The 10,668-nt window shown below is 46.0% G+C and overlaps 1 protein-coding gene across 1 annotated transcript; it reads left to right on the forward strand.

Moving 5' to 3' along the window:
* Positions 1 to 1,388: 1,388 nt before the first annotated feature.
* Nme6 (NME/NM23 nucleoside diphosphate kinase 6) lies at positions 1,389 to 7,868 on the forward strand. The gene is given in 7 exon segments (XM_038322593.2): positions 1,389 to 1,900; positions 2,833 to 2,929; positions 5,285 to 5,387; positions 6,297 to 6,336; positions 6,896 to 7,056; positions 7,391 to 7,519; positions 7,522 to 7,868. Coding segments are annotated over 7 exon segments (648 nt in total). The 5' UTR covers positions 1,389 to 1,817; the 3' UTR covers positions 7,557 to 7,868.
* Positions 7,869 to 10,668: the final 2,800 nt, after the last annotated feature.

Here is a 10,668-nt window from a genome sequence, read left to right on the forward strand (position 1 = left end):
CCGGGCTCCATGGGCACCAGGCATGCATGTGGGATAATATAAAAAAATTTATTTTAAAAAAATAAATGGGCCAGGCGATGGTGGTGCACGCTTTTTTAATCCTAGCACTCGGGAGGCAAAGATCCCTTTGAGTTCGAGACCAGTCTAGTCTACAGAGAGAGTTCCAAGTTACATAGTGAAACCCTGTCTCGAAAACCAAGAAATAAATAAATAAGAAAGAAGTGGACTTTTCTCTGGAAGACACCTTGTGTAAGCAAGCACCACCACCACCGCAGCCCCCCCTTCCCACCAACATTCCAGGAGTGCGAAGTCTGAGCATCCAAGCCCTGAAGCTAAATGAGCAAGTCTTGAACGGATTATTGTTCCTTCTCAAACTCAGTCTCACACGCACATACACAAACGCACACGCACACACGAGCGCCACTCAATTTACCGCCGCTAGACAGTAGGACACACACACACACACACACACGTCACAGATAGTAGGACACACGCGCACACACAAACACACACGTCACTCAACTTTACCACCGCCAGACAGTAGGACCCGAGGAGGGCTGCCCGGCGACGTGCCTGAAGAACCCCAAAGGACCCGGTAGGCTAACTAGCTCAGTGCCTGCTGGCCTAGAGCCCTGCCGGGAGGACCAGGTGAACCCAGAACCCAGGCCCGCTCTGGAGCCGGGTTTGCTGAGTTTGGGGTGGGCTTTGACCCGGAGTGGAGAAGCCCAGATCGTACGGATTGAGGCCTAGAATAAGGGGGTAGTAGGCCGTTCGGGAGAAGACGGGGGCGGTGGGGGGCGTGGTCGCAGAAGTAGCGTTGAGAGGCCAGCAAGTACGTGACCAGCGTGGGAGTAAAAGAAATGGCCTTAGCTTGCCGGGACGCTGTCTGATAGGGTGACCTTTAATTCAAGCCAGTTTCTTCCTTCATTTCTCTCTTTCTTTTTTTCCTTTTCTTTGGTTTTTCGAGACGGGGGTTTCCCCGTGACAACTCTGGCTGTCCTGGAACTCGGTGTGTAGACCAGACTGGCCTTGAACTCGCTGAGCTCCTCCTGCCTTTCTTGACCTGACAGCATTTTCTTGTAAACCAATAGCCAATACAGCACTAACCAACTGACATTTGTAAAGGAACCACACCCCCTCTACAGTTCACCTGAAGGAGATAACAGGGGAAACACACGAGAGACTTGGACTCTTCCTTCCACAACACTTGTCAGGCCAGAAGGGCGTGGGACAGGAAAAGCCTATGAAACTGGAGCAAAAGAGTTCAGGGTTGTGGGGCTCAAGATGAGGCCAGAGAAGTTAAAGTCTTCTGAAATCAGAAGACCCAAAGACCAGAGCGGGAGTGGGGGGGGGGGGGGGGGGGGGGGGAGGGGCTAGGTCTTCAGAAGTCAGAACACCCTGACCAAAGGAGGGTACTGTGTAATTAGCAACTTTTGTTGCTGCGGTAGAACAGATTTTGGACTGGCAAGAGCAAAAGCCTAGGAACCATTGAGGGTGTCACAAGTCCCAGACAAAGGGGTAATGGCAGTTAAAAGGAAGAGATTTGTTTGGACTTTGAGGTGTATTATATAGGTAGGATTTTTAGAACTTGGTAATAGTGTGGAGGTGGTGGTCTCATGACATCCCCATGTAGAGTGGGCCACGGTGCCATGTTATCTAGAATATTAGGTGAAGCGGGTATGCTGAACCTGTACTGGTAGATTGGGCTCAGGTCCACAGTCTGAATGGATCTTCTCGTAATAAACTGTGAAGAAGACGTGAGTGGAAGAGACCTGAGCACAACTACCCCTGGCAGTCCTGTTGTGATTGGCTAAGCTATGTTCAGGCTGCAAGTAATGAGAACGTTACCTGATTCTGCCCTGCTGGTGTCCCCGGACACCTTCTCTGTATTTGTTAACAGGTTAGAGATGATATTTCGGGGCCGTGGTTGTTTTGCAATGGATTGGTTAGGGTCTGGCTGTATAGTCAGCCTCTAAGTGCTAGAATTACAGGCTTGTGCCTTTCATCCAGTTTCTTCCTGCCGAAGTGGTTTCTCACATGTAAATAGAATGTCACAGTTGAAAGTGACCTCTGATGCTTAACCAAGTCTAGAAATATTGTCTGTTAGTTATTCCCAGAGTTATTTATTGAGCAGGGAAGAACATCCATAATGTTAAATAAGAGATGTCTATAGCCCTGAAGCCTTTTCTTATCTGGGGCAGCCTAATTCTTCTTGTCAGTCTATCTTCCAGTTCTGTGACTGGAAGAACACTATAGGATAAGGCTTTATGGCAGTCTTTTTTGTTTGTTTTTTCAAAACAGGATATCTGTGTATGACAGCCCTGGCTGTCCTGGAACTCGCTTTGTAGACCAAGCTGCCTTCAAACTCAGAGATCCACCTGCCTCTGCCTCCCAAAGGCTAGGATTAAAGGCATATGCCACCACTGCCCAGCTAAGTCATTGTAGTCTTATGGCTAGACTGTTCAATAGTAGATGTCATAAACCTTGTTCAAAACACAGAAAAGTTTAGAAGTTGAAAGTTTTGGCAAAATCAGGTGGTAGTATTAACTCACATTTCTTTTCAATGGAGAACTCCCTGCTGCCTTTATACTTGTAGCATAAAGCAGACTGTATGTCTCACAGGGTGACCTGAGTGTCCCCTCTACAAACAAACAAACATAGTAAAAAGTCACATGAGTGCGAATAGGTAAGTGAGTGGTCACACACAGCCTGACAATGCTCTGTGAGGCTCGGGGGAAGCCCCTGGTTGACTTGCAAGGCTAGGTGGCTTCCAGAGTAGAAGGGGCTGAGAACTCAACACTGTGTGGCTCTAATCCAGCCCTCTGATGGCAGGGGTGAGATGGCCTCCATCCTGAGAAGCCCTCAGGCTCTCCAGCTCACGTTAGCCCTGATCAAGCCTGATGCTGTTGCCCACCCGCTGATTCTGGAGGTAAGAATGAACCCTACATCTCCATCATCCTGTTTGGGATGCCACAGGACCACTTGTGACAACTCAGTCATGTGCTAGATGCTGAGGCTGAAAAGCAAGATGGATCAGCTTGACTTCTCGGCATGTAAAGGCTTGAGTTTGACCTGTGCATCTCACATGCTGGAAGGGGAGAACCAACTCTTGGATGCTGTCATCTGACCTACACACACACACACACACACACACACACACACACGTAAATAAGGAAAGCTTGTTGAACATGGTGGCAAGGTAGAGACAGGCAGATCATTGTGAGATCCAGGCCAGCCTGGTCTACAGAGTGAGTTCCAGGACAGCTGGAGCTACACACAGAAACCCTGTCTCGAAAAACAAACAAACAAAAAAAGAAAGAAAATGAAAAGAAGAGCTAAGAGCCATGAACTCTGACCCTTAGAAGACTACTCTTAGAAGTAGGTATATCTAAAATACAAGAAACAAAATTTTTTGCATTATTTTCATATTTTTACTTATTTTACATGAGTGTGCAGATTTGAATTTGAGTTCTCATGCCTGCACAGCAAATGCCCTTACTCCCTGAACCATCTTCCTTGATCAATTTTTTTTAACAAAGTGTTATTGTGTACCTGCTGCTGGCCTGAAATTAACTGTGTAGACTAGGCTGGCTCTGCCACCAGAGTACTAGGATTAAAGATGTATACCACCATGCCCAGTCCCATTTAAAAAAAAAAAAAAACAAAAAGCAAAACTCTAGTCTGTGTATGTGTATTATAGTAGTTTAATATATATATTTTAACTGAATATATTTAACTAACATGTATATATTAGTTATATATACATATATTAGTTTTAATTAAATGTATCACTTAGTTGTATGTACATATGTGTGTGTGTATATATATATTAGTTATCAAATGCTACATTCCAAATTTGATAGCTTAAAACGACTTATTTCAGGCTGGAGAAATGGCTCAGCCCTTAAGAGCACTAACTGCTCTTCTAGAGGACCTGGATTTGGTTCCCAGCACCTACATGTTGGCACATAACCATCTGTAGCTCTATTCCAGGGAATTCAGCACCCTCTTCTGGCTTCCTCAGAAACTAGGCACATATACGCTATACAGAATTACATGCAGGTAAAACACTCATGATAGTAAAACTACCCAGAGCCGGGCGGCGGTGGCGCACGCCTTTAATCCCAGCACTCGGGAGGCAGAGGCAGGCGGATCTCTGTGAGTTCGAGACCAGCCTGGTCTACAAGAGCTAGTTCCAGGACAGGCTCCAAAGCTACAGAGAAACCCTGTCTCGAAAAACCAAAAAAAAAAAAAAAAAAAAACTACCCAGAATGTTCTGACCAAAGCATGACATGTATATAAGTTATAGAGTTTTTAATCATGATTTAGAATGAATGAGAAAAACTGAGGACAGGACCATTAATTTATATTTGGGTTTTTTTATGGTTTACTTAACAATAATTTTATGTGACTTGGTATGAAGGTGTCAGATCCACTGGAACTGGATCTTCAGACAGTTGTGAGCTGCCATGTGGGTGCTGTATTGAACCTGGGTCCTCTGGAATGGCAGTCAGTGCTCATAACCGCTGAGCCATCTCTCCAGCCCAGGACAGGACCATTAAAAAGACTTGTGTGGTGTTCTGGGTGGCAGGGCCTAGGGACACTACTTCTTGCCTTAGGACTGTGGCTCATACTCTGGCAGTATAGCTGCGGTCCTCACTTCACCTGTTAGTCAGCTCTCTGCCACTGGACCACACTTACGGGAAGATCATTTTCCCTCAGATGTTCACAGGTTTTATTTATTTTTTTTAAATATTTATTTATTTATTTATTTATTATGTATACAATATTCTGTCTGTGTGTATGCCTGCACGCCAGAAGAGGGCACCAGACCCCATTAGAGATGGTTGTGAGCCACCATGTGGTTGCTGGGAATCGAACTCAGGACCTTTGGAAGAGCAGGCAATGCTCTTAACCTCTGAGCCATCTCTTCAGCCCCGATGTTCACAGGTTTTAGTCCGTGGCGCTCGGTCCTGTCGCTTCCAGCCTCTGCTGAGGGTGGATATTACGGTGAGAAGTGCTCACTGCAGGGACTGGGATGTGAAGAGGGGAAAAGTTGAGCTTCCGCTTCCCCTTCAAGAGCACACTCCTAATGACACTTTCTTCAGGAAGGCCCACTTTCTGAAGTTCCCATGACCGTCATCGGCCTTAACACATGAGCGTCAGGGTGGAAGGGTACTTAATATCTGGACCATAGCACCCATCACGGGCAGACATGTGAAGTGATCCTTGAGACAGCTGGAGTCCTGACTGATTTCTATCTCTGGAATGGTTTGTTCTCCAGGCTGTACATCAGCAGATTCTGAGCAACAAGTTCCTCATTGTGCGGAAGCGAGAACTACAGTGGAGAAAGGAAGACTGCCGCAGGTTCTACCGAGAGCACGAAGGTCAGGCAGCAGTCTAGCAGTCTGCATTACAGCCCCCCACCCCGTGTGTGTGTGTACGTGTGTGCATGTGTGTGTGTGTGTGTGCGTGTGTGTGCGTGTGTGTGTGTGTGTGGTGCACCTGTGTCCATGTAGAGGCAAGAGAACAACCTTAGGTGTCAGTCACAGGCACCACCATCCCGCCCAGCCCTGGTCAGGGTCCCATCAGTGGCCTAGAACTCAACAAGTAGGCTAGGCTGACTGGTCCCTGAGCCCCAAGCAGCCACCTGCCTTAGCCTCCCCTGCACTAGGTTTGTAAGTGTGTGCCACCATGCCTGGCATTTGTACGTGTGTTCTGGAAATCAAACTCAGATCTTCATGTTTGTAATGCAGGCCCTTTACTGCCAAGCCATCTCCCCAGACCCTGTGTCTTCTCATGTTTGCTTCTGCACAGACTTCTCATGATAATCAGCATTTTCTTTTCCTAGGCGAGATCTCCTATATAGTCTCAATCAGAAATTTAATATTATGCCTTGGTAATATCAGTAATTAATATTGGGTAAACATTTATCTTGTCAAACATTTCCCTAATGCTCATTATTTCACTTAATTTTCTCAGATTTAGAAAAGGTTGTGGTAGGTAGTATTCTATAGTGCACGCACGTGCACATGCATAGAAAGATAAAATAATTTCCCCCTAATTATAGCGAGCTAATGTTATATCCCAAGGTATAGATTTGGAAGACACGTTAGGGAAGTTATTGACTTATCCAAAAGTGTACAGATTGTAAGTGGCAGAATCTAGATCTGCACTCAGAAAAGTCATACTCCAAGGTTCTTGTTATCTCTGTAAACAGTGTGGTATTACAGGTAGTGAACAGTGAGAAACTTCCCTGGGCGCCATGTTCTCATGAAGGAACTCTCTCTTTGCAGGGCGTTTTTTCTATCAGCGGCTGGTGGAGTTCATGTCCAGGTACTTGTAATTTTGGGTATCAGCATCTTTATATGCTGTGGCAGATCTCCTCCCTATGAATAGAACTGCCAGTTCTTTACCACCCTTTAAAGATGTAATCACTGTCAAGTCTAAAGAAACATGACTAATGCTAGTTGTGGTGGCACACATCTTTAATCCTAGCACTCGGGAGGCAGAAGCAGGAGGATCTCTGTGAGTTCCAGGCCAGCCTGGTCTATAAAGCTAGTTTCAGGACAGCCAGGGCTGTTACACAGAGAAATTCTGTCTCAAAAAAAACTAAAAGAAGAGTCATGACTGAGCTACACTAACCCATATGCGGTAGGTGCTTATCCTGTGGCTGCTGAGCCAATGGCTATAGTGGAGTACCATAGAATGCTGCTTAGCAACTCTGCCCATCAGTCCTTGCACATCAGTAGTCTGCCTCTCCTGATCAGTTCCCCTTTGAAGCAGCCTCAGTACTCACTAGAAGACAGAGACATTCAGGAAGTACAGTGGACTCATTCCTGCCCTGTCCACAGCATGTCTAGATTAGGTGGTCATATCCCTTCTTTATCCTCAGTGGGCCAATCCGAGCCTACATCCTTGCCCACAAAGATGCCATCCAGCTTTGGAGGACACTGATGGGCCCCACCAGAGTATTTCGAGCACGCCACATGGCCCCAGATTCAATTCGTGGGAGTTTGGGACTCACTGACACCCGAAACACTACCCATGGCTCAGGTGAGTCTCAACCTCTCATCCACAGCCACAAATGAGGAAAGATGTCTTCCATTGAGCTTGGTTCCATATATTTCTGGCCCTTTATAGCTGTCTCAGCCGTGTGGCTTGTACTGAGTGGTTCAGGTTTCGGAACCTGAAGCTGTCTTGACTGCCTCTACCCTGTGATAACCCTCCTCTCTCATTTGAGTTTTTCGTTGATGTTTTGTTGGGTTTTTGTTTTTTGTTTTTTGTTTTTTTAAGACATGGTCTTGCATTGTTTCCTAAGCTGGTCCCAATCTTGCAATCCTGCCTTAACCTCCTAAGTAGCTCTTCTCTCCCTCTCCTCTCCTCATAGACTCTGTGGTTTCCGCCAGCAGAGAGATCGCAGCTTTCTTCCCTGACTTCAGTGAACAGCGCTGGTATGAAGAGGAGGAGCCCCAGATGCGCTGTGGTCCTGTTCGGTACAGTCCAGAGGAAGGGATCCACTGTGCACTGGAACGGGAGGCTTGGAACCAGCCTAGTAAAGTCCTGTCAGTCCCTGAGGGGAATCATGGGCTGTTGGACCCCATCACCTGTCCAAAGACCTAGCATATCATTGCTCAGCTGCTGCAATCTAGTTCTCGCTACCTCTTCTATGGAACATTCTTGGGTATTTGGGAAGGTTGGGGACTCCTCTTTTGTGTGTATGCGGGGGTTACTGAAACAGGTTTCTCTGTATAACAGCTCTCTATGGCCATCCCAGAACTTTTCTTGTGATCAGGCTGACCTCAAACTCACAGAGATCCTCCTGCCTCTGGCTCCTAAATGCTGGGATTAAAGGTTGTACACCACCACCGCCTGCCCAGCTGGTGACTCCTCTTTCTGCAAAGAACTGTCATCCTTCCTCAAGGATACTGCCTGTTGACTAACCAGGAAAGTGCAGTGACCTGGCTTTTTTAATAAATTCTGGGCTGCTGCATCCTCCAGGTCATCAGCACTAGGTACGAGCTTTCTTTGTCGTCCACTGGAGTCATTGCATCTGCCCTGGAGCCAGGTTTCTGGTCTGTGCGAACTGAAGAGAGAATCATGTAGATTCTCTCAGTGGGGTGATAGAATTAACTTACTGTCCTGTTATGTAGGAGGCAGAAGCCTGGTATTCCCGTCGTCTGCCCACCCCCACCCCTGGTCCCACAGAACTGACTCCATAGTTCCTCTGACCTCCACACATGTCCCGTAGTCTGCAGGTATGTGCAGGCATTCACACACACACACACACACACACACACACACAAGAAATAAAAAACAATTTTAAAAAAAGAAATAAAAATATGAGGGGTTGGAGCTAAAAGTAAAGGTTTAGCTCAAACATCAAATCCATAGCTCCAAGCCCAAATTCCTAGTTGATATACTCTATACAGGTCAATATCCCAAAGATATCTGTGGTGCTGCTTTGTTTGTGATCTAACAAATCAAGCTTGCCTGAAGATCAGAGTGCAGAGCTAAACTACTAGTTAGGGAGCCAAACCACTAGTTAGCTATAGAGGCCAGGCAGTGGTGGCACACACCTTTAATCCTAGTACTTGAGAGTCACAGGCCTTTAATCTCAGCACTAGGAAGGTGGAGATAGGAGCTCAAGGCATTCAGTCTGAGGACTTGTAGAGACAGGATACCACATTTGGTCTGAGGATTTTGTAGAGGTAAGAGCTCTGAGGGCTGACTGCATCTGACTCTGGGTTTTTGTTATTAAAACCGATTAGGATTTGCGCCACAGATACTACTTCACTAACGTTGTGGCTTAAATTGTACTCCCCCGATTTATAAACTGAATTCCTAACTCCTAATTCCTAATTCCATTTCAGAATTAGAAGTAGTCATTTCAGACATAATTAGTTATACAACCTGTCTTAGGGTTTCTATTGCTGTGAAGAGACAGACACCATGACCACAGCAACTCTCATAAAGGAAAATATTTAATGAGGTGGCTTATATTTTCAGAGGTTTAGTCCATTATCACCATAGTTGGGCATGGTGGCATGCAGGCAGACATGGTGCTGGAGAAGGAGCTGAGAGTCCTACATCCTGACCATCAGGAAGCAGGAAGTGAACTTTCTCACTGGGTGCAGCTTAAGCATATATGAAACATCAAAGCCCACCTCCAAAGTTACTCACTTCCTCCAACAAGACCACACCTGATAATGCCATTCCCTTTGGAGGCCATTTTCTTTCAAACCACCACACACCCCTCCCCAGTAAATAAATAAATAATTTAAAACTTAAGATTGCTTAAAGCAGTTTTAAAATATCCTTCAGATCACAGAGATAGAGATAGAGAGAGGGGATAGGGAGGAGGGACAGAGAGAGGGACAGAGAGGAGGGAGAGGACTCATAGGCTTCATGTAGCAGTTTTGAGTCAATGCCTCTGACCGTAAAGTTCAAAAATCTGATGCCAAAAATACATACGTACGTGTGTGTGTGTGTGTGTGTATTCTTTAGAATAAATATAGGAACATAATGGTATAACAACAGCAGATGAAATAAAAGTCAGACCAAATCAGATTGGCCAGTTAGAAGCTAATTCAAATGGATGAATCTGCACTGAAATAGATGCAGAAACCAAGTTAGAACTCAGTGGGACAAAGCCAATTCAAATTAGATGAGAGCAGTTCCAGACACACCCAACCAGACACAGGGAACAAATCAAAACTATTTGGTTCAGACTTGTACTAAAAGAAGCCTTATCTTGGGCTGGAGAGATGGCTCAGAGGTTAAGAACACTGGCTGCTCTTCTAGAGGTCCAGAGTTCAATTCCCAGGAACCACATGGTGGCTCACAATCATCTATGATGAAATCTGGTGCCCTCTTCTGGTGTGCAGGCAGAATGCTGTATATATAAATAAATAAATCTTTAAAAAAAAAAAAAAGGCAGATTTTGAAAGAGCTTCTGACAGAGACTCCAAGGGTAAGACCCTCAGCTATCACGAAGGAGCCCACAACTGTCTGTAACTCCAGATCAGAGGATCTGGCACCCTCACACAGACATGCAGTAGGCTCTCTGTAACTTGGGATTCCCTCACGGGCATTGTTTTGTTGGTAATGCCTCATAGGTGATGGGTGTGACTTCCTCTTTCTAAGCCTGCTGGGATGTTGTTCTCTGGGACTCTTCCTAAAGGAATATCTGTATGAAGTTCAGCTTAGGAACTGGTGATGCCTGGTGTTGACCAGGGAAGTTTCCTGAAACACAGGACCAAGGGTGGGGCTGGACACTTAACCCCAGGGTGACCAGCTGGAGTCAAAACCTTGGTGAGGCTGGGCGGTGGTGGCGCAAGCCTTTAATCCCAGCACTCGGGAGGCAGAGGCAGGCGGATCTCTGTGAGTTCGAGACCAGCCTGGTCTACAAGAGCTAGCTCCAGGACAGGCTCTAAAGCTGCAGAGAAACCCTGTCTCGAAAAACCAAAAAAAAAAAAAAAAAAAAAAAACCTTGGTGCGTTTTATGAGCCTGTTGGAGACAGGATACCAAGCTTTAGACCCAGGGAAATCTGTCTACTATCTGGAGGCTGTGGCTAGAGCCATAGACTTGAAGTAACCTCTGAGACCACTCTGGTCTTCCAGTGACTCCATCCCCTAGTACCCTTAGAGACCTCTGGAGCCAAAGCT

Source organism: Arvicola amphibius, chromosome 3 (assembly GCF_903992535.2).
Source record: "Arvicola amphibius chromosome 3, mArvAmp1.2, whole genome shotgun sequence".
Taxonomy (NCBI): domain Eukaryota; kingdom Metazoa; phylum Chordata; class Mammalia; order Rodentia; family Cricetidae; genus Arvicola; species Arvicola amphibius.